Here is a 24,384-nt window from a genome sequence, read left to right as displayed (position 1 = left end):
CTACCGGGGAAGAGGGGAGAAATAGCTCCAGAGAAAATGACAAGGCCGGGCCAAAGCAGAACGACATTCAATTGTGATGTGTCTGGTGGTGGTGGTTTATGTACCATTGTGAAAGTATCTGTTGAAGTAAATAATAGGAAAAGTTACTTTTAGTAGATTCTGAGCAAGTCTGACCCTGCAAAGAACAGTATTGCATAGGAACCTGGAATGTTAGATCCAGGAATCAAGGTAAATTTTACGTGGTCAAGGAGATGGCAAGAGTGAACTTCGACATCTTAGGAATCAGTGAACAAATGGATGGGGATGGGTGAATTTAATTCAGATGAGCATTATGTCTACTACCGTGGGCAAGAATCCCTTAGAAGAAATGAAGTAGCCCTCAGAGCCAACAAAGTCTGAAATGCAGTACTTGGGTGTAATCTCAATAATGATAGAATGATCTCAGTTCATTTCCAAGGCAAACGTTCAGCATCATGGTAATCCAAGTCTGTGCCCCAACCACTAGTGCCAAAGGAGACCTAAAAGACCTTCTAGAACGAATACCAAAAAAAAGATGTCCTTTTCATCATAAGGGACTGATGCAAAAGTAGGAAATGAAGAGATTCCTGGTGTAACAGGCAAGTTTGACCTTGGAGTACAAAACAAAGCAGGGCAAAGGCTAATAGTTTTGTCAGGAGAATATGTTGGTCCTAGCAAACACTCACAGGAGACGAGTGTATTCGTTCTTGGACATGACCAGATGGTCATTTCTTAAATTAGACTGATTATGTTCTGTGTAGTCAAAGATGAAGAAGCTTATATGGCTGTTGATTATATAATGTTGATAACACTTGATTTGCAAAGGGGATTTTTATAAAGTAACACATGCTATCTAAGCCATCTCTCCATGAACCACTTCCAAAATTAGTTCACTGTTTCCTTAAAACAGTTGTTTATGTGCCATTGTGACAGCATCTGTTGAAGTAAATAATAGGGACAATTACTTTTAGTAGGTTCTGCAGAATGATTTAGCAGAAGTCTTTAAAACCTGAGAAAGAAGTACTTTCTCAGGAGAATAGACCCTGTATTATAACAAGAGGACAGTGTCTAGATAGGGAAGCGACTTGCAGGCTATCATACCTGTATCTTAATTTATACCAGTGCCAAGAATCTTGTTTCCAAAGTAGGAAACAAAGTAAGAAAGAGAAAAACCAGTGTCACTTCAGCTACAAACCACCAGATTAAAAGATTAGAAATGGAGGCATAATACTCCATAACCAATTTATCTCTTTACCAGTGCTATCGGTTAATTGATCACTAACCTCTCTAATGACTGTGCATTTTATAAAAGACAACTTTGGTTCCGATTGCAGAGCTCATCTGCTTGTCCTGGAATGGTCTTTGCTCTGGGGCTGCCCTGGCTCTTTGTTGGAGCGTGTGGACGTCTCTCGTTGTGGTGCATGGGCTTAGTAGTTGTGGCTTAATTGCCCCGTGGGCTGTGGGATCTTAGTTCCCAGGCCAGGGATCAAACCCGCACTGCCTGCATTGGAAGGCGGATTCTTAACCACCAGATCATCAGGGAAGTCCTCTGGGATAGTCTTAATAGTTGATAAATTGAATCAGGAAGCATGTAAAAGATTTCTGATTCTCTTTGATTACATTCCCTGAAAAGATTTTTTTCTGTAGAGTGTCAGATTATCATTTTAGAAAATCTTTTACTGTTTAGTCATCAGTACATTAAAGTGAAAAGAACACTGAGCTACAAGCTAATTTATTTTAATCCTGGCTTTCTGTGATTGTGTGTTTGGTCTACTGGCTGTTGTTGCAGGGATTTTATCCCTTTGTACTTAATTATTACAAGGGTTGGAGGAGGGAAGGTTGGTGATATAGAGGTTAGTTTTAAGAAATCTAAACAACACAGTCCAAGGAGTGGTGGCTGTGCAGGTGCAGGAGGGCCTAGCAGAGCCATCCCACGTTGAAGGTCAGGAAGGGCAGCAGGAGGGGATACCCCTCATCCAAGGTATGGAGCAGCGGCTGTGCTTTGCTGGAGCAGCCGTGAAGAGATACCCCACGCCCAAGGTGAGAGAAATTCAAGTAAGATGGTATGTGTTCCAAGACGGCATCAGAGGGCAGACACACTGAAACCATACTCACAGAAACTAGTCAATCTAATCACACTAGGACCACAGCCTTGTCTAACTCAGTGAAACTAAGCCATGCCCGTGGGGCAACCCAAGACGGGTGGGACATGGTGGAGAGGTCTGACAGAATGTGGTCCACTGGAGAAGGGAGTGGCAAACCACTTCAGTGTTCTTGCCTTGAGAACCCCATGAACAGTATGAAAAGGCAAAAGGATAGGATACTGGAAGAGGTACTCCCCAGGACATTAGGTGCCCAATATGCTACTGGAGATCAGTGGAGAAATAACTCCAGAAAGAATGAAGGAATGGAGCCAAAGCAAAAACAATACTCAGTTGTGGATGTGACTGGTGATAGAAGCAAGATCCGATGCTGTAAAGAGCAATATTGCAATGGAACCTGGAATGTCAGGTCCATGAATCAAGGCAAATTGGAAGTGGTCAAACAAGAGATGGCAAGAGTGAATGTGGACATTCTAGGAACCAGCGAACTAAAATGGACTGGAATGGGTGAATTTCACTCAGATGACCATTATATCTACTACTGCGGGCAGGAATCCCTCAGAAGAAACGGAGTAGCCATCATGGTCAACAGAAGAATCCAAAATGCAGTACTTGAATGCAATCTCAAAAACGACAGAATGATCTCTGTTCATCTCCCAGAGGCAAACATCCAGTATCACAGTTCTCCAAGAGTATGCCCCAACCAACAATGCTGAAGAAGCTGAAGTTGAACAGTTCTGTGAAGACTTACAAGACCTTTTAGAACTAACACCCAAAAAAGATGTCCTTTTCATTATGGGGGACTGGAATGCAAAAGTAGGAAATCAAGAATCACCTGGAGTAACAGGCAAATTTGGTCTTGAAATATGGAAAGAAGTAGGGCAAAGACTAATAGAGTTTTGCCAAGAAAATGCACTGGTCATAGCAAACACCCTCTTCCAACAACACAAGAGAAGACTCTACACATGGACATCACCAGATGGTCAACACCGAAATCAGATTGATTATATTCTTTGCAGTCAAAGATGGAGAAGCTCTATACAGTCAACAAAAACAAGACCAGGAGCTGACTGTGGCTCAGATCATGAACTCCTTATTACCAAATTCAGACTCAAATTGAAGAAAGTAGGGAAAACCGCTAGACCATTCAGGTAGGACCTCAATCAAATCCCTTATGATTATACAGTGGAAGGGAGAAATTGATTTAAGGGCCTAGATCTTATAGAGTGCCTGATGAACTATGGAATAAGGTTCGTGACATTGTACAGGAGACAGGGATCAAGACCATCCCCATGGAAAAGAAATGCAAAAAAAGCAAAATTGCTGTCTGGGGAAGCCTTATAAATAGCTGTTTAAAGAAGAGAAGCGAAAAGCAAAGGAGAAAAGGAAAGATATAAGCATCTGAATGCAGAGTTCTAGAGAATAGTAAGAAGAGATAAGAAAGCCTTCTTCAGCAATCAGTGCAAAGAAATCGAGGAAAACAACAGAATGGGAAAGACGAGAGATCTCTTCAAGAAAATTAGAGATACCAAGGGAACACTTCATGCAAAGATGGGCTTGATAAAGGACAGAAATGGTATGGACCTAACAGAAGCAGAAGATATTAAGAAGAGGTGGCAAGAATACACAGAACTGTGCAAAAAAGATCTTCATGACCCGGATAATCATTCTGGTGTGATCACTCATCTAGAGCCAGACATCCTGGAATGTGAAGTCAAGTGGGCCTTAGAAAGCATCACTACGAACTAAGCTAGTGGAGGAGATGGAATTCTAGTAGAGCTCTTTCAAATCCTGAAAGATGATGCTGTGAAAGTGCTGCACTCAGTATGCCAGCAAATTTGGAAAACTCAGCAGTGGCCACAGGACTGGAAAAGGTCAATTTTCATTCCAATCCCAAAGAAAGGCAATGCCAAAGAATGCTCAAACTACCGCACAGTTGCACTCATCTCACATGCTAGTAAAGTACTGCTCAAAATTCTCCAAGCCAGGCTTCAGCAGTACGTGAACCTTGAACTTTGAGATGTTCAAGCTGGTTTTAGAAAAGGCAGAGGAACCAGAGATCAAATTTCCAACATCCCCTGGATCATAGAAAAAGCAAGAGTTGCAGAAAAACATCTATTTCTGCTTTATTGACTATGCCAAAGCCCTTGACTGTGTGCATCACAATAAACTGTGGAAAATTCTGAAAGAGATGGGAATACCAGATCACCTAACCTGCCTCTTGAGAAACCTGTATGCAAGTCAGAAAGCAACAGTTAGAATTGGACATGGAAGAACAGACTGGTTCCAAATAGGAAAAGGAGGACATCAAGGCTGTATATTGTCACCCTGCTTATTTAACTTATATGCAGAGTACATCATGAGAAACGCTGGACTGAAAGAAACACAAGCTGGAATCAAGATTGGCGGGAGAAATATCAGTAACCTCAGATATGCAGATGACACCACCCTTATGGCAGAAAGTGAGGAGGAACTCAAAAGCCTCTTGATGAAAGTGAAAGGGGAGAGTGAAAATATTGGCTTAAAACTCAACATTCAGAAAAGAAAGATCATGGCATCCGGTCCCATCACTCCATGGGAAATAGACGGGGAAACAGTGGTTACAGTGTCAGGCTTTGTTTTGGGGGGCTCCAAAATCACTGCAGATGGTGATTGCAGCCATGAAATTAAAAGACGCTTACTCCTTGGAAGAAAAGTTATGAGCAACCTAGATAGCATATTCAAAAGCAGAGACATTACTTTGCCGACTAAGGTCTGTCTAGTCAAGGCTATGGTTTTTCCTGTGGTCACGTATGGATGTGAGAGTTGGGACTGTAAAGAAAGCTGAGCGTTTTAGAATTGATGCTTTTGAACTGTGGTATTGGAGAAGACTCTTGAGAGTCCCTTGGACTGCAAGGAGATCCAACCAGTCCATTCTAAAGGAGATCATTCCTGGGTGTTCATTGGAAGGACTGATGGTAAAGCTGAAACTCCCGTACTTTGGCCACCTCATGCAAAGAGTTGAATCATTGGAGAAGACTTTGATGGTGGGAGGGATTGGGGGCAGGAGGAGAAGGGGACGACCGAGGATGAGATGGCTGTATGGCATGACTGACTCGATGGACGTGAGTCTGAGTGAACTCCAGGAGCTGGTGATGGACAGGGAGGCCTGGCGTGCTGCAATTCATGGGGTCGCAAAGAGTCGGACACGACTGAACTGAACTGAAACAACACTGAGAATACATATCAGAAGAGAATTCTAATAATAGTTCAAAGAGTACAGATTTTTGTATCAATTCATTCCTGACTTTAAATCCCATTTCTATGGCGTACTTGTTGGGTGTCCTTGGGCATATCACTTAATACACTGTAGGAAATGATTATCTTGTTCAGCCTTTGTGAGAGACTCATAGAACAGTGGCACAGTATCATCTTTGCTGTTGAACACAGTCCTGGGGAGATGGGATATTTGGGTCTCCCCAATGCAGCTTCCGGCAGCATTTCACGTTATTACAGTTTTCCTGCTTCAAATTTGAAGATGTGACGGTAATGTTCTTCTTTATAAGGTCAGAATTCCTTACGTTCCTTGCCCATAATTCAGTTTCATAAGCTTTACGTCTCACAGGAGGATATAAAGCTGTTCAAATATTTCTGCATACTGTAGCCTCAATTAACTTTTGTGGGATTATGCAAAAAGTCAGTAGTACTAATCATTCACTTTGGATTTCTGCCCGTTTGTGGTCTACATGCATTCTACTAAGTCATCCAATATGTAAGGCCAAATTCTGCAGTATAAAGTAAGAGACGAAAGCCAATAGGAGAGTGGCTCTGTATATAGCTAGAGATCAGACCTTGGTCAAAGTACAGCTGCTTATGTTGCTTCAGTCTAAACTTTGGAGAGGGTCACTGTTTCCCAGCTATAACTGCTCTACAGTAAGGTCATATCTTGGTCATAAATTCAGTTACCTTTCCTTTTCCAGAATAATAGCAGAGGCTAATTTATTTGTATACCTTGAAGGGGCTAGAGAATTTCAGACATTATTTTTCTGTAGTAGGGCTTCCCTGATAGCTCAGATGGTGAAGAATCCACCCGCAGTGCAGGAGACCCCAGCTCGATTCCTGGACTGGGAAGATCCGCTAGAGAAGGAATAGGCTACACAAGCTTCCTTTGTGGCTCAGCTGGTAAAGAATCTGCCTGCAATGTAGGAGACCAGGGTTCGATTCCTGGGTCAGGAAGATCCGCTGGAGAAGGGATAGGCTACCCACTCCAGCATTCTTGGACTTCCCTTGTGGCTTAGCTGGTAAACAATCCGCCTGCAAAGCAAGATACCTGGGTTCAAGCCCTGGATTGGGAAGATCCCCTGGAGAAGGGAAAGGCTACCCACTCCAGTATTCTTGGACTTCCCTTGTGGCTCAGCTGGTAAACAATCCGCCTGCAAAGCAAGATACCTGGGTTCAAGCCCTGGATTGGGAAGATCCCCTGGAGAAGGGAAAGGCTACCCACTCCAGTATTCTGTCCTGGAGAATTCCATGGACTGTATATACTGTCCATGGAGTCACAAAGAGTCAGACACGACTAAGTGATTTTTACTTTCACAGTAGCTTTAGCAGCTAGACTATTCCTAGGACAAGATAAACTAAATTTTAAGTTATTTTCTATGTTATATATAACTACTCATACATTTAACTCTGAAAATAACTGTTTTATGAGTTTTTCTTAATTTTGTCCCCATGGTTTATATATTTTGGTTTTGTTATTTATAATTTGACAATTTTTAGAATCTTCAGTTTAAGTGAAAATTGTTTTCAACTCTTTCTCAGATGCGTATTTATGTGAACTCTTACTTACCTACATTCTTAAATAGCGCACACTGCTTTAATATTCATGCCGTTTGCATGTTCACTGAGCCCCGCTGTATACCAGGCACTCTCCCAGGCACACTTTCTTCAGTAAGTTTATATTCCATTAGTAATAGAGATTGTGTTTCTTAATGTTTTGTCATCTTTTATTAAGTCTTCAATACCATGCCATTATATTCCCTCTTCAGCATTTATGCAGTTTTTCAGTGTATATTGCAAAGATTTATAAAGTATTGTCCTTTTCGTGTATATTTCTAGTACAGAAATTGCTTTCAGAATTCCTGGACACCACACGCTCCTGCTGTGGACTGGCTGTGTGACCTTGTGCACGTGCTTCAGGTCTTGTTTTGGCATTTGTTCACTTACGTGGCTGGGTCAGGTCTTGCCTGCTGCCCGCTGGACCTCCGTGGGTCAGGCTCGGTCCTTCAGTGGCGAGCACAGGTTCCTGTTGTTGTGAACAGGCTCCAGTTTGCATGGGCTGCATTTGTGGTGGGGCATGCAGGATCCTAGTTCCCCAGTCAGGGATTGAACCTGTGTCCCCTGCATTGCCAGGCGGATTTTTAACCACTAGAGCTCCAAGGAAGTCCTTAGTCCCTCAGTTTTCTATTTGCATAGTGGAGGTATACCCTTGTTAATCCTCGTAATGATAGATCTTTCCATAAGAGAGTGGAAGCCATCACACCAGAATGCGATGAGCTGACCAACCGTGAAATCATTTGCCCCTGCCTTGCCCCTTCTCCCCCACCTCCTGGTGCAGTGGACACCGTGTCTACACTTGCCCTTCTCATGCTCTGATGGATGGCTGGAACTCTTCAAATGCTCACTGAGCACATCTTCAGCAGCTCTGTTTTCAATCGCATTTAAACGCTTGAGTTTCTTCCTCCTGAACAAACAAAAATCCATACCCATTCATTGGCAGTTTTTCTTGCCTCCTATTGACTCGACCCTCATCACGCCCCTGAAGCTGCTCTTGGCAGTGTCCCCGGTAATCTCCTTGTTGCTATTTCTAGTAGTGGGTCTGTAGTGTTTGCCTGAGATTACATTTTTGGAAAAGAAGATGGGTGTTGATAAGGCTACTCCTTAGGGCTACAAGGACTTTGGGGGACGGATTGATGTCCTTAGGTCAGAAAGGAAAAAGCTTTCATTAGTTCATTGACAAATATTAATCAAGCACCCTACTGATCATTGAAGATACGGTAGTTAACAAAATAAGTAAAAGTGGCTTTTCCTCTGGAGCTTATTGGAGAAAATAGATGAATACAATAAGTATATTATATGTCAGATAATGATAAAAGGTAATCAAACAAAAATAAAGCGAAGAAGGAGTAGAGTTTAAATAGGGTGGATTTTAAATGACGTGACTACAGAAATCCCCAATGGGGATAAACCATTTGAGCAAAGACCAGAGGAGATGAAGGAAAGTCCCGTGCAGGTATCTGGTGGAAGAGTAGGCCTGGCAAAATTTCTTAACAAAAAATACTTCTTTGTTGTATGAAATGTTTTTGTAAAGATTCTTATTCTTGTGGTAAAAAGGAAAACTAGATATTTTTAGATGTACTGCTACAAATCGACGTTAGGATAAAACAATATTCAGGATTCTTATAGAATAAGTGAAGACAAAAATTCTAAAGTTAATTTTGTTTCATATTCCTTTTGGCATCTAAATGGTCATATGCTTTTATACTTGGGACAGTTTGTTATTGTTGTTCAGTTTCTCAGTCATGTCTCTTTGCAACCCATGGACTGCAGCACACCAGGCCTCCCTGTCCTTCACCATCTCCTGGAGCTTACTCAAACTCATGTCCATCAAGTCAGTGATGACATCCAACCATCTCATCCTTTGTCGTCTCCTCCTCCTCCTGCCTTCAATCTTTCCCATCATCAGGGTCTTCTCTAATGAATTGGCTCTTCTCTAATGAATTGGCTCTTCGCATCAGATGGCCAGAGTATTAGAGCTTCAGCTTTAGCATCAGTCCTTCCAATGAATATTCAGGATTGATTTCTTTTAGGGTTGACTGGTTGGATCTCCTTGCAGTCCAAGGGACTCTCAAGAGTCTTCTCCAACACCACAGTTCAAAAGCATCAATTCTTAGGCACTCAGCTTTCTTTATGGTGCAACTGTCACATCCGTACATGACTGTTGGAAAAACCATAATTTTGACTAGATGGACCTTTGTTGGCAAGGTAATGTGTCTGCTTTTTAATATGCTGTCTAGGTTTGTTGTAGCTTTTCTTCCAAGAAGCCAGTGTCTTTTATTTTTTTGGCTGCAGTCACCATCTGCAGTGATTTTGGAACCCAAGAAAATAAAGTCTGTCACTGTTTCCATTGTTACCCCATCTATTTGCCATGAGGTGATAGGACTGGATGCCCTGATCTTAGTTTTTTTAATATTGAGTTTTAAGCAGTTTTAAGCCAGCTTTTTCACTCTCCTCTTTGACTTTCATCAAGAGGTTCTCTAGTTTCTCTTCACTTTCTGCCATAAGGGTGGTGTCATTTGCAAATCAGAAGTTACTGATATTTTTCCTGACAGTTTTGACTCGAGCGTGTGCTTCATCCAGCCCGGCATTTCACATGATGTACTCTGCATATAAGTTAAATAAACAGAATGACAATATACAGCCTTAACATACTCCTTTCCCAGTTTTCAACCAGTCCATTGTTCCATGTCCGGTTCTAACTGTTGCTTCCTGACCTGCATACAGATTTCTCAGGAGGCAGGAAAGTGGTCTGGTATTGCCATCTCTTAAAAAAATTTTTCCACAGTTTATTGTGATCCACACAGTCAAAGGCTTTAGCATAGTCAATGAAGCAGATGTTTTTCTGGAATTCTCTTGCTTTTTCTATGATCCAGTAGATGTTGGCAATTTGATCTCTGGTTCCTCTGCCTTTTCTAAATCCAACTGGAGCATCTGAAAGTTCTTGGTTCATGTACTGTTGAAGCCTGACTTGGAGAATTTTGAGCATTACTTTGCTATCATGAAAGGAGTGCAGTTTTTCAGTAGTTTGAGCATTCTTTGGCATTGCCCTTCTTTGGGATTGGAAAGAAACCTGACATTTTCCAGTTCTGTGGCCACTACTGAGTTTTCCAAATTTGCTGACATATTGAGTGTAGCACCTTAACAGGATTTGAAATGGTTCAGCTGGAATTCCATCACCTCCACTATCTTTGTTCATAGTGATGTTTCCTAAGGCCCACTTGACTTCATACTCCAAGATGTCTGGCTCTAGGTGAGTGATCACACCATCGTGATTATCTGGGTCAAGAATATGTTTTTTATATAGTTCTTCTGTGTATTCTTGTCACCTCTTCTTAATATCTTCTGCTTCTGTTAGGTCTATATCATTTCTGTCCTTTATTGAGCCCATCTTTGAATGAAATGTTCCCTTGGTATCTCTAATTTTCTTGAAGAGATCTCTAGTCTCTCCCATTCTGTTGTTTCCTTCTATTTCTTTGCATTGATCCCTGAGGAAGGCTTTCTTATCTCTCCTTGCTATTTGGAATTCTGCAGTCAAATGGGTATATCTTTCCTTTTCTCCTTTGCCTTTCACTTCTCTTCTTTTCTCAGCTATTTGTAAGGCCTCCTCAGACAGGTATTTTGCCTTTTTGCATTTCTTTTTCTTGGGCATGGTTTTAATCACTGCCTCTTGTACAGTGTCACGAACCTCTGTCCATAGTTCTTCAGGCACTTAATACTTTTATGTTTGGGACAGTTTAGATGCTGGCATATTTATTCCTTAAAGAAAAGTAGATATTTTTTGAGTAAGTGAAACATTTACTGAAGTAACATAGAATAGCTCTGTACCTCTAAACTAGCTTACTGAGGTTCAACAGGAACCTTTTTAGGAGAAGAAATTTTAGCATTTGTACACTTAGCATTTCAGCAAAATAGTCACTCTTAAGAGCAGTGAAGCTATGCATTCTCTGTATTATATTTAAAAGCCTAATTTGTTTAAAGGAGATGAAAACCTTAAGAACAGATTTATGGATTGCCTCCTCTATCTGGGAAGATTTGTTGTTCTATTAGTCATCAGAATAGGGTCTTCCTAAGCCCTCAGGTGGACTTCAGTCTAGTTATGAAGGATTAATGGGATTTATGTCATTGGTTAGTTTTCAGAGAAACCCAGCTGTTAGACAGATATTAGAAAACCTTCAGCAGTTAAAATCCTGAACCTGCCAGCCTCTTCTCTTTCACCCCTCACAAAGTAACGGATTTTCAGAAGTACTGCAGACAAGGAGTAGGCAGGTGGCACACGATTTGATTGAAATTTAAGAGCTAGTAATAATGAATCACTGGCCACTTTTCCTGGTTTCTTAACATTATAACAGGCAGTGAGAAACAGAGCATTTCCCTGCATTTTGGTTGTGTTACCGGTTTCAAGTTTCTTTTCTTCCGTGTGACTGTATTAATTATCATGTGTACTGCTTTATAAGCACGAGACTATCTAGAAAACATTTTATGGTTTAGTTTGTTCAGTGACTCACTGAAGGATGGAAAAAGTGTTAGCTGTTACTGGGCTTGACAGGAAGGTGATCTCTTGGAACAAGGTGTTTACATATCCAGACTTGAACAAGGTTTTACGTGTATTGTCTAGACCTGAGCAATGCTAGTGCAGCTGCTGAAAACCACCTGTGACTGGTGGAGAAGTGCTGGTCAGGCAATATTTGAGAGACTGTGTACTCGGTTAAATATTTTCTCTCAGCGTTGTTAATTGCTTTGTAATAGCATTCAGTTGTCAGGTATCGTTGTTATTCCCAAGTGTACAAATTTTTCGCACTTCTACCCCCTCTGTTTTCCTCTTCTTTCTCCTTCCTTAGGAAAAAGGATTCTCCCATCTCCAGGAGATAATATTTAAGGTCTGTTCTAGCCTGAGCACATGGCAAGCCACCCCAGTGTTCTTGTCCGGAGAATCCCATGGACAGAGGAGCCTGGCCGGCTTCAGTCTGTGGGGTCACAAAGATTAGGACAGGACTCAGTGACTGATCACAGCACAGCACTAGTCAGCGCCTAGATCCCTGTGTTATTGATCAAATAACATTATTGATGAGTGCATTCAGGTTTCAAGAAAATTAATCACAGGGTGTCATTTCCTTACCATTTACATAAGTATCATGGGGATGATTCAAGGAGAAAGCAGATTTGAAATTTAAACAGCCATAGGAAAAAATGATATGAGCTTTTAAAAAAATAACCCTTATTTCTTCCACACCCTTTTCAAAGATAGTGAGTTCATGACTGTCTTTCTAGGTTTTCCTATTATTAAACAAAGTTCTGTAATTTTACCATCTAGAAAGAAACACTGTTAAAACATTCTAATGTTAGAATGTATAGCTGATTCACTTTGCTCTATGGAAGGAACTAATACAATATTATAAAGCAGATATACTCCAGTAAAAATTCATTAAAAAGAAACTTTTTGATGTGTATCCTTCCCATGTGCTTTCAGCACACAGGCTTAAACAGTTAGCTCCATGCTGTACATACTGTTTTACAGTCTACCTTAAAGAGCTGTGAGTGACTGAAAGCACTCGGTTGTGTCTGACTGTTTGCAACCACATGGATTATACAGTCCTTGGAATTCTCCAGGCCAGAGTACTAGAATGGTAGCTTATCCCTTCTCTAGCGGATCTTCCTCACCCAGGAATTGAACCGGGGTCTCCTGAACTGCAGGCGGATTCTTCACCAGCTGAGCTATCAAGGAAGCCCAAAAATTGAAAGCCAGATAACATCTAATGAAAGGGACTAGTTAAATATTGTTATATATGATGTACTATATATTGAAAATATTTTAGAATATTTAATAGCATAGAAACTAATAATCTGTATACTCTGCTATAATCTGTATTATTAATATTTTCTATTCTATTAAATATTATTCTAAAGTATTTTCAATAGCTGCGGTACAGTACATCATGTAGCAATATTTAATTAGTGCCTTTCATTAGATGTTATCTGGCTTTTATAAATTATACAGAAGAGAACTTTGCATAGATCTTTGAGTACTTCTCTGTCTGTTTCTTCAAGATAAATTTCAGGTAGTTTCATGGGTTTAAAAAAATTTTTTTTTCTTTCTCTGAAATAATTACACTTCGCTGGAAGATAAAAACTAATATTTTTTATGCATGCTCATAAAGCAAATACTGTGCAGGATGCCTTGTAGTTTCATATTCATGTAATTTTTAGCTGTTTTTCATCCCCAGTTTTTTAGATGAAGATGTCCATGTGCATATGTATTAGACATTTTGTAGTAAGTTAATAGTACATAGAAAATGTTTACCTGTTTTGTTTAGCAAATGAAAAAGCCCTTCAGTAATCAGCAGGAGACAATCAAAACTTAGTTTGTATTTCTGTTTTGGCTTTGGAGTATACAGTATAATAAGAATGTTTAATCTTTCTGTGCTTTGTTCAGTGTAAAGGGTTTTGGGTCTTCAAATTATATGGTTAATTAGCATTTATAGCTTTGGGAGGAAAAAAAGTGGGTGATTCCCTAATGAATTTTGGGTTTAGCTTGTATGACTACTGTTATAGATGATTTATAAATCACACTTAAACTTTAGATTATGGCAGCTAATTGTCTACTAGGTGAAAATGATTTCCCTTCGCTTAAAATTTCAGACTTAACTTTCAGATTTTACACTTATAAAATCTCAGAGCAGAAAGTTCAGTGATAGAAGGATGAGGAAAGTTTGCAGAGGAAGAGTGAGGGCAGCGAGGTGGTAAGACTGCTTTTACAGAGCTCACTCAGAATCCTGCCTGCTAGTTCATACAGCTAGCCTATTTTGCGAAGCGAGGCTGCTGTTTGTAGGGCCTCGTCTGTGTTATCTAACGCCGGGGATGTTTTTGTCTCAGTCACATAGATCAGACAACAACCTGGCAGGACCCCAGGAAGGCCATGCTCTCCCAGATGAACGTCACCGCCCCGACCAGCCCACCGGTGCAGCAGAACATGATGAATTCGGCCTCGGGTGAGTGCAGTGCTGTCGTGAGGGCACACCAGGTAGTGCTTTGGTGAAACTTTCCGTGGAAGATAGTAATTATTCTTTTAAGGAAACTGGAGCATGGGTGATGGTTACTTTCTATCCTCTTTCATAAGAGAAACTTAATTTCAAATAGCCTGCTATACCAAACCCGTGTTTAATCATGAATACATAAGGGACTTGGTGACTGAAAGCCAGCAGTTTTCCAAGTTTCATTTCTGAAGTGAGTGTCTCAAATTCCTAGTCTGGTTCATTTTGACATGCTCATGCTTTATTCTACTGGCTTTCTTGTGTCCGAGACCTTAGAGTTGAAGCTTCCCTCTTCCTTTTGTGGTTTGAATGGGAAGCCACCTCTTAGCGTGAATGTTTGTTCTACCTTGAGGATAACGGGAAGGGAGCAACTTATAAAACCCCAAAGCACCTTTCTTAGGGCTGGTACATGTTATTTAACACATTTCCACCTTTTTCACAGAAGATAACCCTGAGTGTACATTTTTTTTCTGTCTCCTATTTGGCAGTTTACTTAAATTTCCTGTTTTTCTCACCTGTGTAATTGGGAGTAACAGTGCCCCTTACTATAGAGAGGAAGACAGTAAAGGAAATAATATACATATAAAGCTTTTATATTACACTTCTAGTACGGAGTAGGTACTAAGTAAAGGTTTACTTCCTTCTTCCCTATGGCAGTGAGATTTTGGATGGCTTCTTTCTTCTTTGTTACATGGGCCAAGGCCATAGCTACCCATTGTGCATCTTTGTGCATGGTAGGAAAAGGGCTTCCCAGGTTGCGTTAGTGGGTAAAGAACCTCCTGCCAATGCAGGAGACTGAGAGACACAGGTTCAGTCCTTGGGCCGGGAAGATCCCCTGGAGGAGGGCACAGCAACCCACTCTAGTATTCTTGCCTGGAGAATCCCCATGGACAGAGGAGCCTGGTGGGCTACAGTCCATGGGGTCACAAAGAGTCAGACACAACTGAAGAGACTTAGCACGCATCCCCACCCCCTCCTCTGGGAATATGCCTCCCAAGCCTGGCGTCGGGGCTTGGAGCGCGTAGGCTGGGTCTCTGACCACGCCCCTGCCCCCACGCTTTAGCCCCCTCGCTGAAGTGCTGGGTCGGGGCACAGACGGCAGCAGCAGTGCCCGTGATGGCCCTCCCCTTCACAGCCCTACCCAGCAGACCAATCAGTGCGATGCTGTTGGAAGCTGCACTGTAGATTGTCTTAAACAGCAGCCTTTGGAAAGGGACTGGTAGAAGTGGAGAGGGTGGTATAATTCCTTGTCAGAAGGAGTCCTTGGCTAGGAAAGCTCATGAAACTTAAAGTGTCCTTCTACCCCTAGAGATGATGACAGTGTGTTAGAATGTTTTGCTGTTCCATAACTCTATTCTTGCCTTCAATGGGTTGAACACTTGAAAGAATTCAAGAAAATGAAAATCAAGGCAAGATTTGTGACTGAGCTTTTCTTGTCATAAAGTTTCCATTTTATTTGTGCTTTTTTTAATGTCAGTACCTTTACTTATCCTCAGAATATGTTTTATATGTGACATTGAAGTGAAACTTTTTTCAAAGGCCAAATATTATGCAGGTGTTTATTGACTAATATTTTTACTTGACAGCTATTTTTTAAATTATCAAATATCCAAATAAAAGTTGTGAGAGCTGCTTTGTATTTATAGTTCAAAGAAGATGATGCTAGTTTTTCATTTTGTCATAATCCAACTAAAACTATACCTGGGAAATTAGTAAAAAATAACTCATTAATTTAACTTTTATCTTGGAAGATCAAGCATTTTGCTTCTATAAGATTGATTATGATACTTTTAGAACATTGATTTATGTTTTTCCTATTAAATTTTCTAACAGTAATGGTCTAAGGAAATGAAAAGAATTGGAGTCAAGTTTATGTTTAAAACCAAAAGTATGTATCAAATTGGTATTACTGGATTTTAGATTATTTGTGTATATTATTATTTCAGCTCTGTGTTTTGTAAAATATGAAATGTGTTTTTCTGTTGCATAAAAATTACTAGACATGCTTGCTGCTGTGTTAATTAAAGAGGGGACTTTGGCAGGAACAGTTTGAGTAAAGTGGCAGGAGGCACAATTGTAGTGAGTTGGTGTGTTTTTGTGGGGAGGGGCTGGGAGTTGTATAAGGAGAGGCTTAGATATGGAGAGTTGAAGGCGGGACCTGAAATGGGAAAAGCCACCCCTCAGAGACCTGGGCATGTTGATGTGGTGGTGTGGTGTGTGCTGTTCTCTGCTTAGTCGCTCAGTCATGTCCAACTCTTTGCAAGTAATCCCCAGGCTCCTCTGTCCGTGGGATTCTCCAGGCAAAAATACTGCAGTGGGTTCCCTTGCCCTCTTCCAGGGGATCTTCCCAACCCAGGGATCAAACCCAAGTCTCCTGCATGCAGACAGATTCTTTACCATCTGAGCCACCGAGGTGTTAAATAATAACAGGAAGCCCTATTTACATGCCAGGCTTCCTGCTAAGGTCATTTTGTACAATCTGATTTAATTCCCATAATGGTCATTAAACTAGGTGCTGTTATTAGTCTCACTTCACATTTAAGAAACCTTGAGTGGCTGTTTAAAAATAGAAGACTTCATGTTGTTGCGATGCTTTGGAATGAGTGCCATGGGAACTGTAATCTTGATAACCTCATGTTCATGTACAGTTACAGCCATAATGTCATGTTAATAAGGGTTCAACTCAGGGGCTTCCCCTTCTCCATCTGAACCGAATTCATGGTGTTTGGCGACTGTGCATTCTCCACTGAGGTACAGAGCATGATTTCTCGAATAGCTTTAAGAGAAAATGATCTTATCTCTCAGTCAAGGATTTCTCCTAGAGTAAGGCAGCAAAAGTGATGCTCCTCTGTGCTTGGAAAATAGTCTTCTGAGTTTTCAAAGCCTGGAGCCTGTGAGCAAGAATTGTGAGGATATTTAAATAAATTTTCAGAGTATTGACAAAGTTGCTATCCTGTTTCCAGTTAAGCAGGGTATCTGCAGACAGTTTTCACCTTGAAGACAATTCCTTCTGAACCTGCTAATCTGAAGCCTTTGTATAAAAGAGAAGGATACACAGCTCTTGAAACCCTTTACTGAGTTAATCAAGCTAAATGCAGCTTGATTTACATTTTCGTCATTAATTATTTTACCTGGAACTTCCTATTGTTAATCTTTTTATAAAAGAACTCGCCTCACTCAAATATTTGAGTCCATCTTTGTGTTCTGTTTTAATTATTTCTAATCAGATCACTTTCCTATATTTTCTCTAGGCTCTCTAGGTTTCTGCATAGGTTTTAATGGAACTATATTTTTAGATTCTCTCCAGTTCTAAGATTTTATGAAATCCACTTTCTTTCACTGGAATTTGGTTTAGCAAAAATGATTAGTTTACTTTTCCGTTTTGTCTTTTTCACAATATGAGGTTGAAATGATGAGTTTTATTGCTAGAGTGGAGGAATGTGATTATAATTGGCTAAATTTCTGTTAGTATTAGTCGCTCAGTCATGTCTGACTCTTCGCGACCGTAGCCCACCAGGCTCCTCTGTCCATGAGATTTTTCCAGGCAAGGATACTGAAGTGGGTTGCCATTTCCCTTCTCCAGGGATCTTCCCAACCCAAGGATCAAACCCAGGTCACCTGCATTACAGGCAGATTCTTCACCTCTCAGCCACTGAGAAATCACTTAAAGATGCACCTGGAAAGGGTTCTAGAGGCAAGACTTACTTGATCCTATGAAGAAATGTACATTCTTTTAACTGGCCATTTAATTAGCAAGACAGTGTCAGACTTTCTTTTTTGGGGCTCCAAAATCACTGCAGATGGTGATTGCAGCCATGAAATTAAAAGATGCTTACTCCTCGGAAGGAAAATTATGACCAACCTAGATAGCATATTGAAAAGCAGAGACATTACTTTGCCAACAAAGGTCCGTCTAGTCAAGGCTATGGTTTTTCCAGTGGTCATGTATGGATGTGAGAGTTGGACTGTGAAGAAAGCTGAGGACTGAAGAATTGATGCTTTTGAACTGTGATGTTGGAAAAGACTTGAGAGTCCCTTGGACTGCAAGGAGATCCAACCAGACCATTCTAAAGGAGATCGGTCCTGGGATTTCTTTGGAAGGAATGATGCTAAAGCTGAAGCTCCAATACTTTGGCCACCTCATGCAGAGTTGACTCATTGGAAAAGACTCTGATGCTGGGAGGGATTGTGGGCAGAAGGAGAAGGGGACAACAGAGGATGAGATGGCTGGATGGCATCACGGACTCGATGGACGTGAGTTTGAGTGAACTCCAGGGGTTGGTGATGGACAAGGAGGCCTGGCATGCTGCAATTCGTGGGGTTGCAGAGAGTTGGACACGACTGAGCAACTGAACTGAACTGACTGAATTAGCAAGACAGTGAGCTTAGTAAAAAGGAATTTGAAATGTGAGGAAAAGAAAATTACAAAATAAGAGGAAATTTGAATAATTAGTAAAATAATTCTACTTTTCTTTACATTAAATATATAATATATAAATATATAAAAGTATATACACACCATATTCTATTAAATTGATGATTGCCCCTTACAAGTTACAGTAAATGTATTATGTTTATGGCACATTGTTGTTCAGTCACTCAGTCATCTCTGACTCTTTGCAACTCCATGGACTGCAGCACACCAGGCCTCCCTGTCCTTCACCAATTCCCAGAGTTAGCTCAAACATGTCCCTTGAGTCCATGATGCCATTCAACTATCTCATCCTGTCGTTCCCCTTCTCCTGCCCTCAATCTTGGCCAGCATCAGGGTCTTTTCCAAGGAGTCAGCTCTTCGCCTCAGGTAGCCAAAGTATTGGAGTTTGAGCTTCAGCATCAGTCCTTCCAATGAATATTCAGGACTGATTTCCTTTAGGATTGACTGGTTTGATCTTGCAGTCCAAGGGACTCTCAAGAATCTTCTCCAACACCACAGTTCAAAAACATCAATTCTTTGGTGCTCAGGCTTCTTTATGATCCAACTCTCCTTTTATGCTCCTTAGAAGAAAAGCTATGACAAATATAGACAGTGTATTAAAAAGAGGTGACAAAGGTCTGTATAGTCAAAGCTGTGGTTTTTCCAGTAGTCATGTATGTATGTGAGACAGTGTGTGAGAGCTCCATTTATATGAAGCATTTTATTAGTAGTTTGTTACCAATGATTCACAAGATTGCTGAATCTTAAAGCTGCAGTATGAAAATATATCCTGTGAAAATCCAGAAATAACTTGGTGCCAAAGGACAGGTGACTGTTTGGGATTGTTAAAAATGGCATAAGCCTTGATTTAAATGATGCAAAGTCAATGAACCCTCTGTTGTCTGCTTTTTAAAAATCTACCTTTGATAACAATTTGATAAAATCAAATGTCTTGTTACAGGTACATTTTAAGGAATTCATTATTTTCATGGTTTAACTCTGGCATTTATTTGACTAATGCCTGAATCTGCCAATACAGCACTTTCTGATTTCCCTGTTACGAAAACCTGCATGGAATTCCTAGGAAATCTGTCAAGATGGGTGGAGAAAATGCTGTCTTGATCGTGGAAGATGATGCATGTTGAAGGAATTTGCTCAGCACCTCCATTGCTCTGGGGGAAACATTGAGAAGCAGGCATAGTGGGTCATTCCCAGGTGCCTTGATATTTGCCTGTTATATTACTTCTGCTTCGTGTAATCTCTCTCAGAGGACCAAATTCCAGATGGGCAAGAGAGATTGTTACCAAGGAAAATAGGACAGAGCAGATGTGAAATGTAACAGTAATAGGTAAAAGGTTGATAGTGAGGTTTTTAACTTTAAAAAGCACAGAAGAGGTAAGGATATATGAAAAGTACAGAGCTGACCTCAGACTTTAGGAGTTGCTGATTCCTGCTTTATGTGTTGTAGTTCACAACCATTTAAGTTCTGCTTTTCACCTTTGCAGTGAACTCAGGAGGAGTTTAGAATAAGGGTTAAAGATCAAGGGCTCTGGGTCAGGTGGACACAGGTTTGAATCCCAGCTCTGTCTCTTAATTGATATAAGATCTTGGATAAAGGAGTATATTTACTTGTGCCTCATTTCTTCACTTGGAAAATGGAGTAACAATAAAAATAGTAACACTGAATGTGTAGGTCTGTGGTGAAGATTAAATGATACAATCTTTATACAAAGCGGGTACATGGTTGCTCACTCCTGTCCGGCTCTTTGCGACCCCATGAATCGCAGCACCCCAGGCCTCCCTGTCCATCACCATCTCCCGGAGTTCACTCAGACTTGTGTCCATCGAGTCCGTGATGCCATCCAGCCATCTCATCCTCTGTCGTCCCATTCTCCTCCTGCCCCAAATCCCTCCCAGCATCAGTCTTTTCCAATGAGTCAACTCTTCACATGAGGTGGCCAGAGTACTAGAGCTTCAGCTTTAGCATCATCCTTCCAAAGAAATCCCAGGGTTGATCACCTTCAGAATGGACTGGTTGGATCTCCTTGCAGTCCAAGGGACTCTCAAGAGTCTTCTCCAACACCACAGTTCAAAAGCATCAATTCTTCAGTGCTCAGCTTTCTTCACAGTCCAACTCTCACATCCATACATGACCACAGGAAAAACCATAGCCTTGACTAGACAGACCTTAGTCGGCAAAGTAATGTCTCTGCTTTTGAATATGCTATCTAGGTTGCTCATAACTTTTCTTCCAAGGAGTAAGCGTCTTTTTAATTTCATGGCTGCAGTCACCATCTGCAGTGATTTTGGAGCCCCAAAAAATAAAGTCTGACACTGTTTCCCCATCTATTTCCAATGAAGTGATGGGACCGGATGCCATGATACTCATTTTCTGAATGTTGAGCTTTAAGCCAACTTTTTCGCTCTCCTCTTTCACTTTTATCAAGAGGCTTTTTAGTTCCTCTTCACTTTCTGCCATAAGGGTGGTGTCATCTGCATATCTGAAGTTACTGATTATTTCTCCTGGCAATCTTGATTCCAGCTTGTGTTTCTTCCAGTCCAGCGTTACTCATGATGTACTCTGCATATTAGTTAAATAAGCAGGGTGACAATATACAGCCTTGACGTGCTCCTTTTCCTATTTGGAACCAGTCTGTTGTTCCATGTCCAGTTCTAACTGTTGCTTCCTGACCTGCATACAGATTTCTCAAGAGGCAGGTTAGGTGGTCTGGTATTCCCATCTCTCTCAGAATTTTCCACAGTTTATTGTGATACACACAGTCAAGGGCTTTGGCATAGTCAATAAAGCAGAAATAGATGTTTTTCTGGAACTCTCTTTTTCCATGATCCAGCGGATGTTGGCAATTTGATCTCTGGTTCCTCTGCCTTTTCTAAAACCAGCTTGAACATCAGGGAGTTCACGGTGCATGTACCTTTGAAGCCTGGCTTGGAGAATTTTGAGCAGTACTTTACTAGCATGTGAGATGAGTGCAATTGTGTGGTAGTCTGAGCATTCTTTGGCATTGCCTTTCTTTGGGATTGGAATGAAAACTGACCTTTTCCAGTCCTGTGGCCACTGCTGAGTTTTCCAAATTTGCTGGCATATTGAGTGCAGCACTTTCACAGCATCATCTTTCAGGATTTGAAACAGCTCAAGTGGAATTTCATCACCTCCACTAGCTTTGTTCCTAGTGATGCTTTCTAAGGCCCACTTGATTTCACATTCCAAGCTGCCTGGCTCTAGATGAGTGATCACATCATCATGATTATCTGGGTCGTGAAGATCTTTTTTGTACAGTTCTTCCGTGTATTCTTGCCACCTCTTCTTAATATCTTCTGCTTCTGTTAGGTCCATACCATTTCTGTCCTTTATCAAGCCCATCTTTGCATGAAATGTTCCCTTGGTATCTCTAATTTTCTTGAAGAGATCTCTAGTCTTTCCCATTCTGTTCTTTTCCTCGACTTCTTTGCATTGATTACTGAAGAAGGCTTTCTTATCTCTTGTTGCTATTCTTTGGAACTCTGCTTTGAGATGCTTATATCTTTCCTTTTCTCCTTTGCTTTTTGCTTCTCTTCTTTAAACAGCCATTTATAAGGCTTCCCCAGACAGCCATTTTGCTTTTTTTGCATTTCTTTTCCATGGGGATGGTCTTGATCCCTGTCTCCTGTACAATGTCACGAACCTCATTCCATAGTTCATCAGGCACTCTATCTGTCAGATCTAGGCCCTTAAATCAATTTCTCCCTTCCACTGTATAATCATAAGGGATTTGATTGAGGTCATACCTGAATAGTCTAGCGGTTTTCCCTACTTTCTTCCATTTGAGTCTGAATTTGGCAATAAGGAGTTCATGATCTGAGCCACAGTCAGCTCCTGGTCTTGTTTTTGTTCACTGTATAGAGCTTCTCCATCTTTGGCTGCAAAGAATATAATCAATCTGATTTTGGTGTTGACCATCTGGTGATGTCCATGTGTAGAGTCTTCTCTTGTGTTGTTGGAAGAGGGTGTTTGCTATGACCAGTGCATTTTCTTGGCAAAACTCTATTAGTCTTTGCCCTGCTTCATTCCTCATTCAACGCCAAATTTACCTGTTACTCCAGGTGTTTCTTGACTTCCTACTTTTCCGTTCCACTCCCCTATAATGAAAAGGACATCTTTTTTGGGTGTTAGTTCTAAAAGGTCTTGTAGGTCTTCATAAAACCGTTCAACTTCAGTTTCTTCAGCTTTACTGGTTGGGGCATAGACTTGGATAACTGTGATATTGAATCATTTGCCTTGTAGACAAACAGAGATCATTCTGTCGTTTTTGAGATTGCATCCAAGTACTGCATTTCGGACTCTTGTTGATCATGATGGCTACTCCATTTCTTCTGAGGGATTCCTGCCCCCAGTAGTAGACATAATGGTCATCTGAGTGAAATTGACCCATTCCAGTCCATTTTAATTCGCTGATTCCTAGAATGTCGACGTTCACTCTTGCCATCTCTTGTTTGACCACTTCCATTTTGCCTTGATTCATGGACCTGACATTCCAGGTTCCTGTGCAATATTGCTCTTTACAGCATCGGATCTTGCTTCTATCACCAGTCACATCCACAACTGAGTATTGTTTTTGTTTTGGCTCCATTCCTTCATTCTTTCTGGAGTTATTTCTCCACTGATCTCCAGTAGCATATTGGGCTCCTACTGACCTGGGTAGTTCCTTTTTCAGTCCTGTCATTTTGCCTTTTCATACTGTTCATGGGGTTCTCAAGGCAAGAATACTGAAGTGGTTTTCCACTCCCTTCTCTAGGGGACCACATTCTGTCAGACCTCTCCACCATGACTCACCCATCTTGGGTTGCCCCGTAGACATGGCTTGGTTTCATTGAGTTAGACAAGGCTGTGGTCCTAGTGTGATTAGATTGACTAGTTTTCTGTGAGTATGGTTTCAGTGTGTCTGCCCTATGATGCCCTCTTGCAACACCTACCATCTTACTTGAGTTTCTCTTACCTCGGGCATGGGGTATCTCTTCACGGTTGCTCCAGCAAAGCACAGCCGCTGCTCCTTACCTTGGACGGAATTATTATTAACAAAATACAGTGCTTGGTATAATATACTGAATTATAAAGTAAATGTGATTTCATCTGATATTTTACAATTTAATCAGTTTACATTATCTGGTAATTACTGTTCAGTTCAGTTCAGTTCAGTCACTCAGTCGTGTCCGACTCTTTGCGACTCCATGGACTGCAGCACGCCAGGCCTCCCTGTCCATCACCAACTCCTGGGGCTTACTCAAAGTCATGTCCGTCGTCAGTGATGCCACCCAACCGTCTCACCCTCTGTCATCCCCTTCTCCTGTCACCTTCAGTCTTTCCCAGCATCAGGGTATTTTCCAGTGAGTTGACTCTTCTCATCAGGTGGCCAAAGTATTGGAGTTACAGCCTCAGCATCAGACCTTCCAATGAACACCCAGGACCGATCTCCTTTAGGATGGACTGTTTGCATCTCCTTGCAGTCCAATTACTGTTACTTAATTCTAAATAAGTTTGTTATAATCTTTTACCACACTGTCTTTAGGGCTAGGTTTACAAGCTTTTTAACACCAGATGTACATCATTGGTTCTTATTCAGCTCCTGTTATCTGCTGACTTTTAGAGTCACATTGATTTTCCATTTGGTATAGAAGTTTTAAGAGTGTTAAATGTAAATATCATTTTCTTCTCATGGGTCAAACTTTTTCCTGATTCTTACCTGAAGTTGTAATATATGGAGCAAGACTACACTAAAGTATAAAATGGGAATAAAAGTATAATAAAGCCCAACATCATAGCAGTGAAGTACAAGACAGAGGCAGTATATCCGAAATAATCTTTTTTAAACCAAAATTCGTGCTTTTTTCTAATCTGTAATTTTGGTTAATTAAGAAAGATGACCACAGGAAAAAAGAGTAAAAAGCAAAAAACATAATAATTCCAAATGAATATAATCCTTTAGAGACTCTGTTTTATTCAGTGTCT

General features: G+C 40.9%; 1 protein-coding gene across 9 annotated transcripts in view; it reads left to right on the top strand.

The window, feature by feature from the left end:
• YAP1 (Yes1 associated transcriptional regulator) overlaps positions 1-24,384 on the top strand; it is a 141,187-nt gene that overhangs the window by 52,766 nt on the left and 64,037 nt on the right. For all 9 annotated transcript variants that reach the window (XM_068989299.1, XM_068989296.1, XM_068989298.1 and 6 more), the window contains exon 3: positions 13,809-13,924. In XM_068989299.1, the coding sequence (XP_068845400.1) occupies positions 13,809-13,924 (116 nt within the window). The remainder of the gene's footprint in view (positions 1-13,808; positions 13,925-24,384) is intronic.

Source organism: Capricornis sumatraensis, chromosome 16 (assembly GCF_032405125.1).
Source record: "Capricornis sumatraensis isolate serow.1 chromosome 16, serow.2, whole genome shotgun sequence".
NCBI lineage: Eukaryota > Metazoa > Chordata > Mammalia > Artiodactyla > Bovidae > Capricornis > Capricornis sumatraensis.
Note: the sequence above shows the minus strand (reverse complement) of the source record. Positions and strands in the feature narration are given on the sequence as shown.